The sequence below is a fragment of the Rhineura floridana genome, chromosome 16 (genome assembly GCF_030035675.1).
Source record: "Rhineura floridana isolate rRhiFlo1 chromosome 16, rRhiFlo1.hap2, whole genome shotgun sequence".
NCBI classification, from domain to species: domain Eukaryota; kingdom Metazoa; phylum Chordata; class Lepidosauria; order Squamata; family Rhineuridae; genus Rhineura; species Rhineura floridana.
In genome coordinates, this window is record NC_084495.1 from 36,509,932 (window position 1) to 36,532,379 (window position 22,448).

General features: G+C 45.7%; 1 protein-coding gene across 8 annotated transcripts in view; it reads right to left on the bottom strand.

The window, feature by feature from the left end:
* Positions 1-22,448, bottom strand: part of MBNL3 (muscleblind like splicing regulator 3) — a 119,909-nt gene that overhangs the window by 15,292 nt on the left and 82,169 nt on the right. For 3 of the 8 annotated variants that reach the window (XM_061598212.1, XM_061598213.1, XM_061598214.1), the window contains 5 exons: positions 21,332-21,532; positions 18,540-18,776; positions 14,826-14,879; positions 7,357-7,507; positions 1,363-1,457 (listed from right to left, as the gene is read on the bottom strand). In XM_061598212.1, coding sequence (XP_061454196.1) covers positions 1,363-1,457; positions 7,357-7,507; positions 14,826-14,879; positions 18,540-18,776; positions 21,332-21,532 — 738 coding nt within the window. The other 5 variants (XM_061598215.1, XM_061598217.1, XM_061598216.1 and 2 more) reach the window with 4 other exon arrangements.

Genomic DNA, 22,448 nt, shown 5'->3' on the forward strand with positions numbered 1-22,448 from the left:
AGGTTGGAATAAGGTGCTGCTACCAATTTTTCCCATATGAATTTAATCTTTTTTTAAAAAAACAAACTTAAAAGGTTTTTTCTTTTTTTAACTTCTGCTTCCCATCTACAGCACAGGGACCTGAAGTCCTTCAGGGAATGCACCCTTGATGTGATATATCCATTACAGAATAGAAAGCAGAAGAGAAACACATGAATCTTGCAATATTTTTTTTAAAAATCCACATTGCAGCTTGGATGTTATTTTACAGCACTGCTTGGATGATTGGTCAGGAAACACTATTTTTCAAAAGTTTCTCATTGGCAGACTTGATTTTTAACATGAATGGATCTTCCTCACCCACCAATCTCTTCCTTCCAGAACCAACCAACCAACCCCCCCCACGGGCTATTGCCCCATTGCCAATCCCCAACATAGACATTAGACATATAGCCTTTCCAAGAACCTCATCCTTCATGGGGTACAGAAATAGCTGACCGCCCTCCCCCCCTCCCTGGCCAAGACCAGTCATCAGAGTGTTGGACTGGGGCCTGGGTTCAGATTCTTGCTCAGCCATGAAGCTCACTGTGTAACCTTGGGCTGTCTCTTGCCCTAACCTACTTCACAGGGCTGTTGTAAGGATAAAATTGGGAGGGGGAGAACCATGTTTGTATGCCACCTTGAATTCCTTGGAGGAAAGGTGGGATATAAATTTAATAATAAATATATAAATAGATAGGCTGACTAAGGGGGAAGGTTGTATATATTCAGGAATGGCGTATCTGCTACAGAGATGCCACTGAAATTGCTCCCCATGTAACAAATGATCTGTTTGGGCTGTTGTGTAGATTTCCTTATCTTATTTTATTTATATAGCAAGAATTATATATTGCTGAATAAAATAGTATAAAATAAAATAAAATCTCTATGCAGTTTATACCTAACGTGGTATAAAATATTTATTTTAATAAATACCAGAAAAACAAGACTAAAAATAGTAGATAAAACATATAGATAAAACCATCAGATTTAAAAGAAATAATTTTACAGAATAAAGTGCCTGAACAAAAAAAACATCCCTGGGGTTGATACCACTGATGTCAGAGAGTCTTCACAGCTGTTGCCTGTGACCACCAGGGACATGCAAAGGGCATCTCATAGCAATGGCTGTGAGATCCATAGCAAGTAACTGTACATGAAAGGCCACAGTTTGTGGGCGTTGGCCACACAAAGGTGGTTCTTGGCAGCATCCTTGGGGCAAGCATGGCGACTGCTCCACTTCTAAATCTCCCAAACTGCAAAAAAGGCTCTCAACCCGATGTGGGATGTGGCTCCTGTACAACATCTGAACATTGCGAAAGAAAGCGATTGAAAGGGCCAAACCTGATTGGCTGTAGCAGTTGCAGCGAAAGGAACGCTGCTGGCAGGTGTTGTTGCTGCAGACACAGTGGTGGGCGTAGCACCGTGCATCATGGGAACTTTTTCAGGAGGAAGCCATGGAAGCGACATAACGGGAGGATGGAGCATTGTATGTAACCATGGCAACATGTGGCGGGGGGGCGTGTGTCAGGAATCACAGCAACAAGCCATTGTGACGTCATGGAAGGTGACACCAGGGCGCAGCATGCAGTCACAGTGCAAAGCAAAACAGCAACCAGGGAGGACGGGGAGAGGGCGGGGTGAAAAAAAATAAAACAAGAGAAAAAAGGGGGGGAGCCAATTATAATTAAGGAAGAAACTCAAAATATTCTCAACACTTAGTAAACATTTATAAGCAGAACAACAATGTGTAAGACTCCGAGGGCCAATTTTCCAAAGGTGGGTGGGAAGGCTGCCACAGCTGGCTACCACTGGCTATGAGCCACGTCAGGTGCAGGTTGCTCTTGTGGCACACGGGTGCATCAGTGCCACACGGGTCCCACCATGCTTTGAAAGGCTGCCCCCCATTTATGAATCCGAAGTTACACAGTACACTTCTCAGCAAGTCTTTGGGCAAGAGGTTGCCACCCAGGCAAAAGTTATAGTCACAATCTCACTCGGTTTTATGGCTGCCAGCTGCAACACAACCCCCTTCCATTTCTGTTCTTTCCAAGCTGCGGTACGGCAAGGCCTGGTTGTAACTGTGCACAGCTGCTAGTTGTGATGAGGGTGTTGTGGGTTTCACTACATTTCACCTTCCTGGATCCTTTAATAGGGCCACACTGGCACTGTACATTCAAAGCTGCATTATACCGCTTGAAACAGTCATGGCTTCCTGGGAACTGTAGTTTATAAACGGTGCTGAGAGTTGTTAGGAGACCCCCATTGCCCTCGCAGAGCTACAATTCCCTGAATGGTTTAACAACAATCCCTCTTCCAAGGGAAGTCTGGAAATTGTAGTTCTGTGAGGGGCAAGAGCCCTGTAAAAACAGTTGCTAATGATGGACATGAGGCCAGTGTGGTGTAGTGGTTAGAGCAGCCTTTCCCAACCAGTGTGCCTCCAGATGTTGTTGGACCACAACTCCCATCAGCCTCAGCCACAATGGCTGAGGCTGATGGGAGTTGTGGTCCAACAACATCTGGAGGCACACCAGTTGGGAAAGGCTGGGTTAGAGTGTTGGACTACGACCTGGGAGACCAGGGTTTGAATCCTCACACAGCCATGAAGCTCAGTGGGTGACCTTGGGCCAGTCACTGCCTCTCAGCCTCAGAAGAAGGCAATGGTAAACTACCTATGAATACCGCTTACCATGAAAACCCGATTCATTGGGTCGCCATAAGTCGGGATCGACTTGAAGGCAGTCCATTTACATTTTTTAAATGATGGACATGGTGGAAAGTAATTTCCCTATTATTATTAACTGTGTTTATTAGTTGCTTTTCTTCAGAAAGGTGAACTCAAAATGACTTGCAACAGTAGCAAAGCTGGAAAAGTGTATCAAGAAGGGACAGTCAGCATGGGCACCCTAGAGATGCTGGTGGGTCTCCTGCTCCCAGGAGCCAGCGTGGCCAGTGGTCAGGGATGTGGAAGGTGCCACACTGGCTACACCTAGGTGGCTACGGCTGCTTATTAGGGTGGATGGGTAGAGGGCTGGATGGGCCCTCTGTGCACTTGCCTGATGGGAGCTGAGGCAAGCAGATCAGTTGCATGTGAGCCTCCCCCAGGAAAAGTAGGAGCTTGGAGCAGCACTGTCAAATTCTGTGCTCCAGCAGTCCAGGGCTGTTTAACTTTGCTGGTCCACACACCTCTGTATATGGGGCAGCCCAGGCAGAAGAAGGCAAGACGCAACCTCCCCCAGGATACTTTCTGAGTTCAGTGGGGCCTTGGGAAGCTAGTGCCTGCAGTGAGCTGTGGCATGTTTACAAAACAAGGGCTAGCCAGTCTGAAACCCAATTATGCAACTCATTTCAAAGCAGTTTATTATTAGAAATATGGATGTGCTTGCCCTCTGTCCTGAAGAACAAAAGTCCCCATCACCTTTTGGATAAAGGAAACCATGGACAATAACCCAGTCTTCAATTGCCACATGAGCATACAGTAATCTGTCCATCCCCCTCACCCGTCTCCCTTCCTAGATTAGTCAAGACGAATTTGTAAAGTTGCATGAATTTAAAACAAATGTTGGCAAGTAAATAATAGGCTCTCCTTTCACCCCAGAAAATGGTGGCACTAATGTGTCATGTGATCCAAAAGATTTGACCTCACAAGAGGTCAAATTATTGCCTTTGCCACAGAACCAGCATGGATGCTAAGAATTAATCCTACTCAGATTGGCTCATTAAAATATTTTTGCCGAATAGTCTCCCATTTCATTAATTTTTTTAGTGCTTTGGGGAGGTATAGAAATATTTCCTGAACAACTTTCCAACTGGGAGAATATTCTCCTTAATAAAATGCAAATATGTTTTAAAAACCTTGTCTTCTGCTATTGTTTCCTCTAGCTGCTGCCGTTTGGCAGTTTCCCCCTCCCTCCATTCCAGTTACTGCACTCTTTTTCTTCTTTTTTCTGGATTAAGGTCATAGGGATACTCCCAGCCAGCCAACCAGGAATCACACAGTAAATGAGATGACATCATGGCACTACTATGTAGCCAATCAGATTTGGCCACATGATGATGTCAGTGAGGGCAAGAGATCAACTGAGTGTGAGGGGAACGCTTTCACGGCAGTCGCAGCCAATCAGGGATCACAAAGTGAACCAGATGACATCATGCTGCTATGTAGCCAATCTAATCTGGCTATATGACAAAGTCACTAGAGTGGGCGAAGCCAATTGAGAGAGACAGCAAGAAGGCAACATAAAAAAATAGGGCAACTTTTTTGTGGGCACTGCTGAAAAAAACTTCGAAAGAGGAAATGCTTTTCAACACTAGTTTCAGCTCAGCACTCTTTATTAATAATCAAGTTGCACAGACATGAAAAGAGATATGACCATTTCAGCTTTTGAGACAACAGTGAATTTTTAGCCACAGCAAATCATGACACATTGTGCTGATCCACACCAGCCTCCCCTCCAACTCCACCAGCAACACAGCGGAACACAATTGCCTCATTCCGCTTAGGAAAAGTTGAAGTTTGTGGAAAAAAACCTACCAACGCTTGCTGTGGGAGTCATGCAGAGCACAGACCCTGCGCACCATGCAGTGAAGCGTGGAAAGATGAACAGAAGGGACATTTCATTAGTGAAGCAGTTAACGTGTAAACAGATAAAACTCTCTTTAAAAGAAAAAGGAGATTAATTTCTGTTGTAGTCGCTGCTGTTGCACCCATTGGCAATGCACATGCAAAACACAGATTTGCCATGACTGGACCAGACTTCGTATTTCAGCCTTTAAGATCACGGCGAAATAGAACAATCCTTGGATTCTTGGTAGCCACCTTTGTTTGGGTGAATTTCGAACTCATACACCCAGAGCTCCTCACTAACTAGACCCACTTCATATTAAGTGCATTTCTGGTGCAGCACACACACTCGTACACAGACGGCCTCATGTCACAGTCCAAAGCTCCGTAGGGCAGCGCTGCACACAGATAGCATTGTGTCAGCAGAGGCTCCAACCCAATGTGAAGGAACGTTCTATTGCAGGAGTGCAGAGCCTCAGGCCCAAGGGCTGAATGTGGCCCTCCAGGTCTCTTTGTCTGGCCCCTGGGAACTCTCCCCAGGCCGCATCCTTCACTGGCTTTGCTTCACACCCTCTTTGGGTGTTTGTGCCTGCCTGGAATGTGTCCTTACTCTGATTATGTCTCTTGTTGGCAGGGATGGATGACAGAGAGGGGTGTGTCTGAGTATGTGTAGAAACTAGCAGAGGCTGCTGGTGGCTCCATGTCAGTGGAATCCGCTCCAGGTTTTACTCCAAAATTTCAAGGAGCTGTCTAAGGTGCTGGCGTTGCAGCCCCTTGAAAGGCGCTTTGGACAGCTCCTTGAAAGTTCGGACTAAAACCCAGAGTGGCTTCCATTGTCCCAGGGATACAGAGCCACCAGCCACCGCTGGAAACTAGCCCACTGTATAAGGGTATTGCTTTGTCCACTTTTGCCTCTGGCTCTACCCACCACTGCCATGTGGTCCCCAGAAGTTAGTGAAAGCCTCCGGTTGGAAAAGGTTCCCCGCTCCGGCTCAATGTGCACGTGAGCATTCCCTTGTAGCCACACAGAAACCTTTCCTCACCCAGAACTCTGGCTGCACAGTTAAAGCAACACAAGTGCACACATCAGGTCTGGGTTTTGTCCTGACAGCTGGCACACAGTTATGGGCCTTCAAGGGTTCTATCTTAGTCTGGAATCGTGTGTTTCACTTAATGCAGGGCTTCTGTCAAAAACGACAGCCCCCAGTCCAATGCTCCACCCCTGTAACATTGGGGTGCGATGACTCATTTAGTGATAGCACCCTGCCATGTGTTGCTCCACACATCATTGACTGCCACTAAAAGGGCAGAATAGTGCCCAATGCAGTGAGGTCATGAGATGAGAAGACGTGCCTAATCGTTTTGGGCTCATGGAAGGGAACACGACATGAGCAGTTCTGCTCATCAACTGGGAATAGGAGGCTCATCTGGTCTTGTAGCAAATCTAATCACTAAGAGGACTTGGCTTTTCTCCTGCACTATCCTGAATGCCCATCTCTGAACCCAAAGGCAGCAGGACTTATTCATGCCTTGGTTATAGCCTTTCCCGTCCTCCAAAGCTTCTGTTGTTTATCCTAGCAGCATCTTGAGTGGGTTAAAAAAAAAAGAGAGAGACAGAGAGCATTAACTCTCCTTCAGCAATCGTATAGTGATGTCTTCAGTCTGATCAAATCCAGGTCCTGGGGTCTGAGGTCCTGGAATCCTAGATAGTGGCCAAGATATACTTCTGAGCAGGCACACACTGGTAACTGCCCGAGAATCCAGGAATTGGTTCATGATTAGTTTAGTGAAACCACACAGGGAAAAAGTGGAGGAGAGAATCAGGAGAAAAGATTGGGGGAGCAGAATTTTTGCACTTGATTTATAGGTCCTGAGAAGGAAACATAGGAAGGTGAATGCATTGGCTTTTAAAATCAGTGAAGGGACAGAACAGCAAAATAAGTAATTAATAAAAAATAAAAATCAACATCTACCAGGTTTGAAAGACACCCCCTCCCAAAAAAAGTTACCAAATGCATGTTCTGTCAGAATTTATTAAGAACAGCCTTCCTAAACATCACATAAGTACATCTTAGGCGCTAGAGAATGCTTCATATTTATTTGTAGTGTTTTTTAAAAAATCTACCTTAAGCAATAACCTTGAACAAACCAGTAACTGCTCTGAGGTTGTGCATGCATGAGTGAGTGTGCACGTGAGAGAGAGAGAGTGAGAGTCTCCTGGGACAATCTCCAGCGCACGACCAGAAAGATCGCATAATGGTGCCCTTGGGCACAACTGCAATTCTTCATTTAAAAAAAAGTCCAAACGCCCTGGTGCCTTTCCAAAGAGGACCCACACCTTTCCTCCCAGTTTGAGGACTGAGAGCTGTGTCAGATCCTCAGCCTACAAAGAATCTTTATTGTCTTTGCACGCTAACGAGAGAGAAAGAGATGGATTCCTCACTATTCTGCATCCCTTTGTGACAACACCTCCTTCTCCTGAAGTCAACATCTGAACTCCCTGGGGGAATCTCCTGTCTCTGTGCAACACATGTGCAGATCAGCAAATTGGTGCAGCAGGGAAGGGAAGGGAGTTGTGCCAGCACAGCTCATTCTGGGAAAGGCAACCTGCTCAGCAAACAGCAAAAGCCACCCTGCAAAGTCATATAGTCCCAAGAGCAAGGGCAGACCGGGGCGTGTGCAAGAGATGACAAGAGAGGGCACCTTGCCAGCACCTCCCACCACAGCATTTTCTCTCCCATTAAAGCAAGAGGGAGTAGCTCAAGACGTCATACCTGTAGGGATAAATGCAGGCTGCTGCAACTGCATGTTTGCGAGGGCCTGTTGGTAGTGGAAAACACTTGGGTTAAAGACTGTGGTGGCACCATTGTTTTTTTCAAGCGCTGGCCTCTTTGGTAAAGGTTGAAGTGCACCAGGTGGCAAAGCCTGCAGAAGGGAAGAGGGGTAACCAAACAGGTTTTTTGCGGGGGAAGGGGGTACGTGTGGAAATTGGAGGGGAGGGGGAAAGGAAAAAAAAGGAAAATGAATTTTAGACAAAGCAATGGTCGAACTAAGCATGCTGTGCACTCTGCAAATCACCTGCAACTGTGTTGGATCAAAAAACAAAAGCAATAACCCAAAGGTGGGCAATAGGTCAAGTGTACCCTATTATGAGATTATTATTAATAATAATAATAATAATAGCAGCAGCAGCAGCAACAACAACTACTCCACAGTATAAGCAGTTAGTGCAGAAGGAGAAAGTGAAATTGTGCTGACAAATAAATGAATGAATGAATGGGCGAGAGTGCTCCAAGGGGCACGTGTACACTTCAAATCCAAAGAAAGTTTTAGAGGAAGCTTAACTGTCATGACTCAAATCAAGGGAAAGAAAGCATCAAAAGGTAATTCTCGCCACCTGGCACCCACACCCCACCCCACCCAACTCCCAGTAATCCCCAGGGTACCCTGAGAAAAGTTTTGACAGTTAAGCCAGTTTGAAATCCGTTTACGACCACTGTGTGACTGCCAAATGGAGAACATCTTGATTTGGGTTTTCTTGTTTTGCTTTGTTGTTTAACAGGGCAGAGGGAGGGAAAAAAGAAGAAAAAAATCAGGAGTAATTTTCTCTTGGTCGGGGCAGACTCAGAAAGCAGTTGCAGGCAACAAGCATTAAAAATTAAAAAAAATTACCAGCTAAGGAAGGAAGGAGAGACAGCTATTAAAAATGAGAAGATTTAGCATAATATAAACCCAAATGCTAACAGTGTTAGTGTTGGCTAAAGATTAAACACATGAAGATTGGCTTATTTTCTGTGCCAGCCACGGGTTCTAGCCATGACGTGCAGCCACTGAATTGTTGCGCCGGAGTATGCTGTCACGCACACACACGTTGCAAGGAGGCGAGAGCGGAAAGCTTACACTATTCTTCCTGTATATGCATGCACTATATACTTACTGCACAAATGTTTTTAATTGTGTGTGTGAGACAGAGAATCACTATCAGAATGTCTGTGCTGGAGTTGCTTTTTAAGATGTTTTTAAAAATATGTTTTAAATAAGTTTTGTTTAAATACGTTTTAAAGTTTTTTTGTTTTTAAGATGTTTTAAAGATGGCTCCAGTCCTGCCTGATGGACACAACCCAGGAAGTGGTGCTGGGAGACTACTGCTCTATCCCCTGGCCGTTGGCCTACGGGGTCCCACAGGGTTCCATTTTGTCTCACATGCTCTTTAACATTTATATGAAACCGCTGGGAGAGGTCATCTGGAGATTTGGAGTACAATGTCATCAATATGCTGATGACACTCAACTCTATCTCTCCCTACCATCTGGTCGCAGAGAGGGAGTGCTCATCCTAAATTGGTGCCTGGAGGCTGTGAAGGGCTGAATATGGGCTAACAAACTGAAACTTAATCCAGACAAGACGGAAGTGTTGCTGGTCAAGGGGAAAACTGTGCCAGGGATAGGGTTGCAATCTATTCTGGATGAAGTTGCACTCCCCTTGAAGGAGCAGGTCCGCAGTTTGGGAGTCCTCCTGGATCCTGCCCTGCTGCTTGAATCTCAGGTGGCTGCGGTAGCCAGGGGTGCTTTTGGCCAGCTCAAACTGCCAGCTGCGTCTGTTCCTGGAAGCAGTTGACTTGGCCTCAGTGACACATGCATTGGTGACATTGAGGCTTGATTACTGTAACACACTCTATGTGGGGCTGCCTTTGAAAACGGTTTGGAAATTACAGTTGGTTCAAAATGCAGCAGCCAGAATGTTAACTGGAGCATAGCACCCCTGTGCTTTATCGACTCCACTGGCTCCCAATTTGTTTCCAGGCCCAATTCAAAGTGCTGGTTCTGACCTTTAAAGCCCTAAACAGCCTTGGACCAATGTACCTGAGGGACTGCTTACACCCATATGCTCCTGCCCTGGATTTAAGATCATCTGCGTTGGGTCTCCTCTGCGTGCCTGGAGTGAAAGATGTTAGACTGACAGGCACATGGGAGAGAGCCTTTTCAGCTGTGGCTCCCAAGTTTTGGAATACCCTACCCCAAGAAGCCTGCTCTGCTCCCTCCTTGATGGCTTCCGGAGACTTCTGAAAATGATCTTGTTCCGGAGAGCCTTTGGGAGGGACTGAGGATAGAGCCTGACACTGATTTTACTTCTGTAGTCCCTTCAGTACCATTCCCTATGTATGTGTATACATGTATATGTGTATATATGTGTATAGTATTTTATGTATTTTAATTGTATTTTAATATATTTTAATGTTTTTGTGATCCTTATTGTGTACAATTTTTATTATATACATGTTTGATTTTATTGTAAGCCGCCCTGAATGCCCTATTATAGGGTAGAAGGACGGGACAGAAATATTTTAAATAAATAAATAAATAAGTTTTTGTTTGCCATCCTGGCTCCTTCTGGGAGAAAGGGCAGGATATAAATTTGATAATGATCATGATCTTATTATTATTAAATAACAACAACAACAACATCTTTGTGCCAGATTCTGATCCTATCTGGCACAAATGTAAGGGAATTCTCTCCTAACCCTGCCATGACTTCACATCTGGTGTAGCTCTGAAGTTACTCAAGAAGTATTATCATTTTTACAACCTTATTCATAAAAGGACTCAAATATCCTCAGTATGAGGATAAGAAGCATTCTTAAGAATTTTCTATCCTGGACCAATTTTTAAGGAGGTGGCTGGGGAGGAGGAAGGTGGTGAGTTCTGGTAAGCTGGTTAGTGCTTGCTGCCCTGCGCTCTTACTGGGAGGAAGGCCGGATATAAATCTATTTTCTAAAAAAAAAAGCTAGAAAGGGAAGGAAGGTTAGCTAATTTTGTGATTTTAAGCAAATTTTGCATATGCAAAATACATAACAAATTGCTAACTTCCCTGAGCTCTTGAGATAGGCTGGGCTCAAATTGTCAGTAAGGAAACAAAAAATAGATTAACTCTAGTTAAGCTGTTGGGGCTTCTGGCATTGGGAAGAAACTAGCAAATGTTTGCAAAGGCAAAACAGCATCATTGCTAGTAACACCCACCACTTTTAATCAGGAAAGATGCGAGATAGGTGGCTGTTGTTGGGTGTGTGTTGCACCAATGTATGTGATATAAGCATTGTGCAAAATACTAATTCTAATCCAGCTCAATCTCTTTGGATCAACAGAGTTGACAGAAAAATTGCTAATCCCAACTGCTAACCGGATCCCTTAATTTTCTTTTGCTGCAGACATAAACATATATGTGTGTGCAGTTTCAGTGGAGCATCGTGTGATATGATTAATTTTGCTCAAAGAGCGTGTTTTGTTTCCCCCCCCCCCTTGCTAGCAGGCTGGCTTTTTCTTACAAGCAAATCTTCCCTTTTAGACTTGTCACATCAAGGTGCTTCCAGTCAGTCAAACCTGTTTCACCGTCAGATTCAAAGGGGGGGGGGGGAAACCTGCTTTCAGCCTGACGTGTTGGACATCGCCCTGCTCATCTCCAAAGAGCATGTCTCAACAGAAGAGCTGTACGAAGAAGAGGCTCAAGGAACCGCCAACATTTACAGTCAACTGCTTTTGCATAGTTAACTGCTTACTTGCCCAACCCTGCTCAAGGTTTCAGTTAAGATAAACCTTACAATCTTTTGGGCTCATGAGAGAACTATTGAGCCAGGATCTCAGAGAGAGAAAGAAATGGGCCTCCCTAAACAGGGTAGGCAGTATCCAGAGATGGTACAAGAGTCCTAAGGTGATCTAACCCTGTTCTCCTGAGAATCAGCAACTATGTGCCCATCACTCTCTGGCAGGGCTGAGAGCCAATAGAACAAGGATGGGGAAACCCATGGCCGTCCTGATGTTACTGGATTACAGCGCCCATCATGCCTGACTGTAGACCATGCAGGCTGGGGATGATGGGAGCTGGAGTCATAAGAACATAGGAAGAGCCTGGCTGGATCAGGCCAAGGGGGGGCCATCTAGTCCATCCTCCTGTTCTCACAGTGGCCAACCAGATGCCCCAATGGGAAGCCCACAAGCAGGACCTGAGTGCAAAGAGCACTCTCCCCCCCCCAGTGGTTTCCAGCAACTGATATTTGGAAGCATACTATCTCCAACTACGGCGGCACAGCATAGCCATCGTGGCTAGTAGTCACTGGTAGCCTTATCCTCCATGAAAATAACAACATCTAGAGGGCCCTCAGAGGCCCCCATCTCTGGGGTGAGAACAACCCCACTGCTTTCCCAGGGCCCTTCTCCTTGATTCTCCTGCCCCTTCTTCCCCTTCTCACTCTAAACAACAATGCCTGGATTGCCACTATGGCCACACCTGTGCCGTATTTTTAAAGCATTTTTATACCGCTTGGCTTCCCCCAAAAGAATCCTGGGAACTGTAGTAAGTTAAGGACTCTGAGAGTTGTTAGGAGACCCCTATTCCCCTCAGCCACAGTTCACAGAGTTCCCTGGGAAGAGGGATTGATGGTTAAACCACCTGAAGAACTGTGGCTCTTTGAGGGGGATAGGGGTCTCCTAACAACTCTCAGAGTCCTTAACTCACGACAGTTCCCAGGATTCTTTTGGGGGAAGCCATGACTGTTTAAAATGGTACAATACTGCTTTAAATGTATGGTACTGGTGGCAGAACTGATGCCTAGTTATAACACCTAATGCATTTCCAGGTTACCCTTGGGGAACCTAGAGCAGTCATTGCCTTCCTAATTTGGGGAGGCTCACCACAAAACATTATGAGTATCAGGTACAGATATCTGGAATTTCCTGTCTTTTACATGCCAGCTGTTAAAATGTTGCTGGGTCTGTTTGTTTAAAAGAAAAGGCTAACACAGACAACCTGTGTGGAGGTTGGACTTGATGGCCTTATAGGCCCCTTCCAACTCTACCATTCTATGATTCTATGAACCTGGAGAGGGCTTTTTCCTTCTTCTTCCTCTCCTTGGTCTCTTTTCCTTCAAAAACACAGTGAAAACCAGACTGTACCGCGTCATGAAGAGGAATGCAAAGCAGCATCAATTTCAAACTTCGGACAACTTGAGAAACAGGTTTCACTGCCATTTTAAGAGACCTCAGGAGACCGCACATTGGAAGAACATCAGGCACTGCCCCGTACTTCGCAGTACAGCATTTGGTCCATTCGGTTTGGGCTAGGCAAGCAAGGGCTGGTTTCTGGTTCTAAAATAACCAAGGGACCTCAAAAAGCTGTTCAGATTTATTGTACTACAACCTCCACTGACATAGACAGGATGCAGCATGGAGAAAAACAGAGGCTTGGAGAATCATTTTGGCCATGTGATCAGTGGACTTTCACCACCAGGTTTTGCACAGGGGTGTGTGTGTGTGTGCAGGGCTGGCGCCAGAGGGCAGCCAGATTGGGCATTGGCCGATGGCCCCTGCAGCCCAGGCCCCTCCTTAGGGTGGGAGGGTGGTGCTCCTGTACTGTGATCTGCGGAGCTGGGTCTTGCAACCCAACCCTCCCATGGATCATGGAGAGGGAGCTCCCAGGTACCCCCCAATACAGACAGTGCGGGCTTCAATAAGCCTGCCTGTATGCCCCACCTACCTCTCCCATCAGTGTGAATGCTGTGCACGCTGCCATCACCCAAGATGGTGGGGGGGGCTTCCCTAAGTGGCTGATGCCTTCACCGCCATCTTGGTTGATGGCAGGTATCATTCACACAACACAAGAGGCAGGTGGGACACGTGGCCATGCTTTAGCTCCGTGCCGTCTTTAGGGGGGGGGTTGGGCTACAGCACTGCGGGCCCGAGGTGGGCTGGTGCCCAAGTGCCCAGTCATGCCTGGCTCGGCCCTGTGTGTATGTAAGTAGGGCTTTCAGTAGCCAGGCTCCAGGATCTTAACTCCTGAGCCACTAGTGTTATTCCCCTCACAAGGCTGGCAGACGGAGCTCTGTGGCTTGAGGATGCCACCTAGGCTGCGGTACCAGCCTCCCAGAGCATTCTGTCAGCTGACACTCTGAGGTTCATAGGTGGGGGTAACAGTAAGTGTCGTGGAAAAAGAGAAAGACCAAAGGCTCAGTGGCAGGTCACAGGCTTTACATGCAGAAGGGGCCCCAGGGAAGGCTGAGTTGGGCTTTTGAACCATTAGAAGCTCGGCCCAAATGAAGAGGGGGAGGTGAATTCAGGGAAGGAACTGCCTCCCCTCTTTTGCATTTTGGGCTGGGCGACGGGGTGTGCAATTTCAGAGAGGGAACTTTCCAAGCTGGTCACGCGGATTGGTTGGCAGCTGACTATCTCTCACCCCAAGCTTCATTCAGGCCAGCCAACTGCAGCAAAGGAACTCTGGAAAGTCCACACACACACACACTGATAATTACATGCCGCCTCTTCCTGAAAACGACCAAACTAGCACACACACATACACAGCCCACAATTCTATAGTCCGCCAGTGAGGCCGTGAAATTTTGGGGTGGAGGTGGGGCAGGCTTAGTTTCAGGTTCAATTCCTGGCACCCCCAGTTAAAGATGCTTTTTTATACCAGCATCTGGGAAGGGTTTTTGCTGAAACCCAGAAAAGTCTAGTGCAAATCAGAGCTAACGGTATGACTGATGGTCTGGCTCAGTATCAAGGCAGCTTCAGGTTCAAGAGCCAGGAACGAACTCCTCTCTGCTGTTCAAATCCTGGTTTTTGTCAATTGCGAGGCTAGCATCATACTTAAGTAACTCCTGACAAAAGCAACATAAAGGGTCTCAGGCCCAAAGCCTGACACTGAGCCATGTCAGACGAGCCCAGAATACTCCCAGGTATTTTCGTGTTGTGTCTGCGTACTGGTGTGTGCAGCGAGGAGGGCAAGCCCGCGAAGCTCAGCTCAAGCAGCATCTTCGCTCTGCAGCCCCTCAAACTCCTTGAAGGCTTCCTCCGAGGCCTTTCAGACCAAAGAGTGTGAAACGGACTCTTCTGAGCTCCGTGCGATAAAAACACAGCCGCTGCTGCTGTTTGGAAAACAGACTGATTGAAAAATACTGTGATAACTGCATTGCTCCATAGCTGCGCCCGGTCTTTTTTTGGAGGAGGGTGGCGGCAAAAGGCACCTGCTGTATCCAAAAAGGAGTTTCCAATTAAGCCAGAGGTTACAACCTTTTCTTTGGAGGGGTGGAGGAAGACAGCGCTGGAATGAATGGGGTATTACTTCCAGTCTGATGGGCAGTCTCCATAGGTCACACACAAAATACAATGGATGAAAGAGACAGAGAAAGAGAGGGAATGTATTCCATGCAATCTAAAGATGGTTACATGCAAAGCAAGGTGAGAGGTCCAAGTACCAGGTCAAAGGTTGCCTCGAGGGGTCGCTTCAGTGATCGGACAGCTGGCTGAGTCTTAATTAGCAGGCAGCGAGCACATGATGGTAATGAGCCAAGGTAGGGGGGTTCAAGCACAACAGAAAAACAGCAAGCAGAAGTGCGTCAAAAAGGAGAGTGACATTGTGGAACAGGTGAAGAAAAAACAAAATAAAATGAATGCATTATACATTGTATTAAAAACAGATGACACATACACAATGCCGGGCCCTGAGACAACTAACTGGACTAACACTACAAGGCCGGTTCTGTTGCTTTGCTTTGGGGCAGATGTAGAAACATCTGGAGCCAGAGAGAACTTTATGGCTTCCATTTTGCAACAAATACCGAGAATGAGATACAATTAATTCTGGTAATATATTCATAATATTTGCATTCTGGCTGTTTAAAAGGGTGCTGCAAAAGTTTTAGATTTTTTAAAAAATAACAAAAGTCTGTTTCTAGTCCTCATAAATGTAGAGAGAAAATATTATTTTCATGCTTTTCCCATACCATCTCCTTTTCCCCATTTTGCCCATCGGTGTGCCGCAAAAGACTAAACACAGGCATGTGTGGGCAGATGGGGGCTTGCCAGTTTTTGTTTCTGTTTCCGTAGCCTAGCAACATCTGTGATCTTACTTGCAAGGCTGCCCCTAAACTCAAGAGGTACAAGATAAACACGAAGCCTTGGAAAGTAGCCAATGAGTAACGCAAGGCTATTTGGGTGGCCCTGGTGACTAGAGATCGATAAATATTTTAAGCAGGCTCATTAACAACATTAAGGAAACGGAAGTTAAAGGTTTATGCCAGAAAGGGATGGCACAAATTAAAGATGCCACAGGGCCACCAACGTCGCAGTTAGGATGTCAGAGATCAGGCCTGATTAACAAAAAGGCCTCTGAGTTGATTGTTCCAAAGTCTCGTTCTCAATAAGAGTGCTTAGACACAAGTGCCAGTCATTAAGGAGTGGCCTTTTTAAGGACAAGAAGTGCCACAGTGGCATGCCCCTTCTGCCACAACTTAATGATAAACAGGGCAGTGTGGGTACGAGTGTTATGGCATACACGGAACCATACGAATGTCAGAAGAGTCCTATTGGGTCAGAGTGACGGTTCATCTAGTACAAGCCTGCACCAACCGGGTGCCCTCTAATCAACCCCCATAAGCCCAGCCAGCGTGGCTGTCCTCCCATCAGCCCCAGGATCATACGGCTGTGCTGGATGGGGCTGATGGGAACTGGAGTCCAAAACACCTGCAGGGCACCAGGTTGGGGAAGGCTGCTCTAGCCCAACACTGTATATCCGATAGTGGCCAATCAGCTGCCTCTGGGAAGCCCACAAGCAGGACAGGCAGCCAACAGTCCATTGTCACTGCTCATCCTCCGCAACTGGTAGACAGAGGTAAAATTTGCCTCTGAATGTGGAAGAGCCAGGAAATCCTCATGTGTAATAACTACTGCCTGACCTCTCCAGATCCCCATGGATTTGCCTAACCTCTTCTGAAGCCACAAAAGCCAGTGGTCATCCGCACACCCTGCAGCAGCGAACTCTATGTGCTGCTTGTGAAGAAGCATTTCCTTTCATCTGCCCTGACTCATCTGTCAGTCAGTTTCTTTGGATGACCCCAACTTCTAACACAATGAGGGAGGAAAAAAATTCATTCTGTCCACTTTCTTCCACCCCGTGCACAGTTTTCTATGCCGTTTATTACGTCCCCACCTCTCCTTAGTCAGCTCTTTTAATTCTTTCCCTAAACTCCAAAACCCCCAAGCGTTTTTGTCTTTTCTGCCTAGAGGAGTATCCTCCCTATTAATGAGGCTGGGAAGCTGTGGCCCTCCAGACTTTATTGGACCCCAGTTCCCACCAGCCCCAGCCAGCATGGCCAGTGAGCCCAACAACATCTGGAGGGCCACAGGTTCCCCATCCCTTCCCCTTTGATAACCTTTCTAGGGAATACGGAATCTGTTGGGAGAGACGCCTGCTTTATTTACTTTCCAGCTCCATCATCTAATGAGCACAGCTTTCTGTCCGAAGGATAGTTATAGGATAGGATATGAGGTTTACTGCAAAGGAGTCTTTGCTGCGCCGTGAGTTTTGGAAGCACCACTTTATGGAGCCAAAGCACGGCTTGTGTTAGAAGTGTGACAACAGCAACTCCAATTTAGTCCTCTTTGCATGGGGAGAGAGATAGAGAGACAGCCCTTATAGCTGGCTAGGTTGTCACTGACCTGTGCTCATTTTTTCTGTCTGTCTTCCTTCCATGTAAACTGGTATGTCTCAGTTTATTCACACCTCTGACTTACCTTCCTGCTTCTCTCTTCTCTGCTGACTACTGGAGGAGAAGGAGCCACATTCTCTTTGTCTCCTCTCCTCTAGCACAAGGGGCAATGTCCAGCAGGCATGGTCATTGCAGCTTCCAACTTAGCAACAGAAGTAATACCTTTCCTATCCAGTATGTATTTCTATTAATAAAGTGGTCTTTTCTTATTTTGAAACCAAGTCTAAGTCTGAGTGATTTAAAGCAAGGAAAAAGCTCACTTTCTCTCCGGTAGAATCACACCCCTGCAGCACACAGTGCTCAGCAAGCTGCAGTAAGCTAAACTCTGCTAATTTACTAAATCTCTAATTGGTCTACCAGCCACAGGAGCAACCAACAGCTGGAAACCGCTGCAGCTCACAAATCTGGGGATTACTGGGGATGAGGGGCATTGGTCAAAAGCATCCTTTTCCTCACAGGCCACAGGTGCAGGGATAACAACAACAACACAAAATTCATGATACCTGGCATTACGGTCTCAGATTTAAATCTTGGCTTATGAAACACCCTAAAAGGAGCAAGACTTTGGTTGAATTCAAACTGTGCTTTTCAGAGCTGGTCATATTCTACTCCAGCCTATCAGTATTTCTGCTCAGTAAAGTCATTTTTATAGACCTTACATAATGGCTGCAGTTCCATGCATGCTTTCAAGGGAGTAAGATCCACTAACCCCCCCCCCTTTTTTTTTAAAAAGCCACCTTTATTATGGCTCCTTTGGGAGGAAGAACAGGGTATAGAAATAAAAATAACATAATGAGCAAGCTTTTGAGTTCTTCAGAACTCTTTTTTAGGCTGGACGTTAAGTAAAACAATAAAAAGGGGCCAGTGCCCAAGGGAAGGGCCATAGTTCAGCAGCAGAGCACCTGCTTTGCATGCAGAAGGTCCCAGGTTCAATCTACACCAGCATCTCCAGGGCTGGGAAAGACTCCTGCCTGAAACCATGGAGAGCTGCTGCCAGTCAGTACAGACAGTACTGAGCTAGATGGATCAATGGTCTGATGTAGTATAAAGTTACTTCCTATGTTCGTAGGTTGAAAGGTATCAACGTGGAAAAACCCCAAAGTCTACATTTAGTAATATTTCTTAAGATGGAGGGCAGGAGAGGCTGTGCAGACTTAATGTTGTTAGACTGCCCTTGGTGCAGAACAGACTGTGTTGGGGCAAAGAGGAACAACAGTCTGAAATCAGTGAAAAGCTGTGGCACTTCATGCGTAGGGAAGCATGCATAGGACTGGATTGTATATGATGAGAGGTGATGGACCATCCTAAGGCTATTAAAAAGAGGGGAGGTTTCCCTTGGCCACCCAACCTGCCCTCTCTCTCTTTGTGGGACAAATACACAACATTTAGCCATGCCTTCTTCGCTGGTGGTTGTTCCCTTACCATTGCAGCCGCAGCAGTTTGATTCACCTGGTGTTGAGCTGCCTTGATTTTGGCTTGCAGGTGTGCAGGGGGATGAAAGTACTTGCATTTCTCCCTAGAGCATCGCCCTTTGATGTAGTCCATGCAAACCGTAACAGTGTTCTCGTTTGTGTCTATCATGGCAATATCTATCGGGTGAGCATAACGGCAATCGTTCTCACCGCGTGTGCAATTTCCACGCTGAAACTCCCGGCAAACCTGAAAAGAAAGCCACGTTATTCAAACGGGGACCAGCAAACCCACACCCCATTTCCCTCACAATGTGAACACAACGGGATCAGGGAAGGACAGAGTGACATCAAATCCTATTCACAACAAACACACCTACCCAAATCTCTGTGCCTCTGTCCCAAATCCTGCTTGTTTATTTAAATAGAGGTGGGGGTGAGCTCCCTTGCCTTCCACAGGACCAAGGTTCCAGCTGTACCAACAATGGTCCCATTCAGGCAGGAAGATTACTGATAAAACAAAGTCTCTTGAAACTCACCTTATTAAAGAAGCTAGATATAGGTTTTGGAGTCCAGATAAAAATAAGGAGAGTATCCATGAGGATGCCCCTTTGTTGAATTATTTCTGTCTGCTTAGTTCATTAAATGATTGACTTGGCTTGTAAGATGACTCCTAGTTGTATGCTGTACTGTATTTGACTTGTATTTTGTATACTGTTTTCAGATTTATTTAATTCTTGTATTGTTTTTTGAGTTCTGCTTGATGTATTGTTTTGACATTTTTGTATTGTGTTTAACCTTTATTTTTGTACATTTCTTGAGATTCCTTTCTAGCTCACTTTGAGTTTCATTTTGGGGGGAAAACTACTAATCAATATTATTGATTGACTGATTTTTATTTAAGGTCATAGACCAAACTGAATCAATATTATTATTAGTGGTAGTAGTGGTAATAGTAGTAGTACTGGTTATGTTTGTTCATTTTTAAAAGTATTTACATACCGCCTACCATAACATACCAGGGCGGTGTACAGCAATGTAAAAACATTTTTACAAACCCATTAACTAGCAATACGAAACAATCATTACAATGATTAAAATGTCAGAGTCAGAGCTAATTCAACATCCAGCAGGTTTTAAATGTAAACCAAAATACTAGGGCAGCCTCCATTATTTTTGAAATCCAATTCAGTTCTAATAAGAGTCTGCATATATACGTTTTAAGCCCTATCAGTCCCATTTTAGCCATATATCATCCTGTGAGCCCACCCCCATATTAAAAACCAAACAGCATTGAGTTTGGGTTTCCCAGGCAAATAAGATGGAGCCTTTAAAAAAAAAAAGCTTTCACCTTTGAGATGGAATTTAAACTGGTCACTGCCTTCCTAGTCCTATTTCTAGAATGTGTTTGTAAGTGGAAATATAAACACAACTCAATTCTGATTGATGTTTTGTTTTTAATTTGCGGAGGGGGGGCTCACAGGATGATAATTTGGGGGTGGACTCTCACAGGACAACTCTTTGGTTGTCTCAGAGGCAACTCTGTAGTTCTGCTTCTTGAATTATTTATGTTTATAATGTCTCATATACAGCCAGATAGGCTTGTTTGCAGGAGCAGGTTACCCTTAGATAATATCTTTAAACACCCTTAAGAACATAGGGGTCTACCTTAAACTAAGTCAGACCATCAGTCCATCTAGCTTAGTGTTCTTTACACTGACTGGCAGTGGCTCTCCAGGGTTTCAGACAGGAAATCTTTCCGAGCTGTACCTGAAGATGGTGCCAGGGACTGAATCTGGGACCTTCTGCATACAAGGCGGATGCTCTACCACTGAACTACGGCCTTCCCCAGGCAAGAGAAGCAAGATCATAAAGAAAACAAGAGCCCCACTATCAGTGGATGCTCCTGACTCACTTCCTTCTCCCGTTAGATTGGTAGGTACTGAAGTGGTAGCACAGTCATTTTTCTTAGGGATATAAAATTGCCTGGATTTCAGTATTCAGTGCAAGCCTGTAGAGACCTGAGATGGTGAGCGAGGAGGGCTGGAGGAAACAGACCAGTTGGAAATCTCCTTCCCACGTAAACAAGGTTTGTTGGTTCAAGATGACAGCACTGAACCAACAGCTCTAGGATTTCCTTGGTTTTACAAACATTTGGGGATTTGGGTCAGGTACAAGCAGTTCTGCTCTATTAACAGCACTCTCAAAGGCTGTTCTGACTGACCCTCGACTCCATTATTCGCAATAAAAACCTCAACCCAGGCAAGATGACAGATGCTGAGAAGTAATGTTAAACTAACATTGATCTTAAACGTATGAAAAAGGATAATGCTTACTCCAATGTCAATAAAACCCTGGCATTAAGAGCTTCCTTGTGTTTGGATTAAGTGGTTGAATGAGATACACTGTATACTGCTGTCACAGAACCAACATAGCTGAGACTTCAAAGAATGGAGGATTGGTTCCGAGTCCTAACAAAGAATCCTGCCCCAACTCCAGTCCCAGGCAAAGTCTCCATGGCGCAAACAATCTTGGCAAAACGATCCCACTGAAAAAGATCCCTCTACTGAATAAAGCAGTAACTCAGTAGGAGAGCATCTGCCTTGCATGCGGAAGGTCCCAAGTTCAGTCCCCAGCAGCATCTCCAGGTAGGCCTGGGAGAGACTCCATCCTGAAATCCTGCACAGCTGCTGCCAGTCAGTGCAGACAATACTGAGCTAGATGGACCAGTTGTCTGATCCAGTATAAGGCTGCTTTCTATGTCCCAAAGGCAACTATTGTTATTTCAGTCAGGGCGTAAAATACCTCCAGTTTATCTGTCCTCATCAATTTCTGCCCAGCTGAGCTCCCCGGCACCGAAACGGCTGGGTTCCCGGACACCAGGACAGGTGTATTTGGTAACAGCTCTGCAGGAACCAGGCCCATTCCAGGAGAAACGTGACTTAAGTAGGGACTAAACGCCATTGTAGGGCTAGTTGCAAGAGAAGGAGTCACAGGAAATGTCGTCTGTTGGGAAAGAGAAAGCAAAGAGACCTCAGTCTGTGCTTATGCAGTGCCCCCCATCGCACCCCATCTTTGGAAACATTTCGTTCAGTCACGCTGGCTGAGAGGAGGACCCCTCTTCTTAGTCTATTAATTTTCTCTGTGTACCTGTGACCTTCTCCTCCCCCTTTATTGATTCAGGCGTGTGTGGTGCATTTCAAGCACACAGCATCTTCATCCGTATGCACAAAGAATAGCCACAATCGTTAAGAGCTTAATGACACAATTAAGGAGGCACCTTCGGCAATCAACACAGCCCCCTAATTGAGCATTCACCAGTGAGAATGGAAGGATGTGGCCAATTGTGGACATGAGACGCATTGGGATGAGCTGGTGAGCCCCCCCCCCGACTCAGGCAAAGGGTTGATGCTTTAAAATTTTTCTAAACCATGCATGTATAAAATCAATACACAACTTCAATTTTATATCTCAGTTTGTCATTTAAATGTGTGACATATATTAAAAAAGGCAAAGGTTAGTAATAAAAAATAAAAATTGAAGGGCAATGATTGGAGGGAAGGCTTAACAAGTTTGAATGATCAAGATCTTTGACAGGGAGGGTGGACACCTTTAGCAGACACAGAAACGTGGGTCTCCATTCCACTAAAGGTCTCTGGAAAGCACAGCTGAGCAACCTGTGGCCCTTGGGGCACACATGCGGGATCACCTTATCCTATATGTGCCCCCTCCTCTGCTTTCATCTGGGAACTGGCCATTACAGGTGCCGCATAATGTTTATTCTGCACTTGTAAGAAATTGTTCTTTTGTGTGGCAGCACCCACACTTTGGAATTCCCTGCCTCCTGACATCTTCTCACCGCCTGCTTAAATAATTTTTGTTTAGAGAAGCCTACCCAGGCATGTAGTTGTTGATGTGCTTT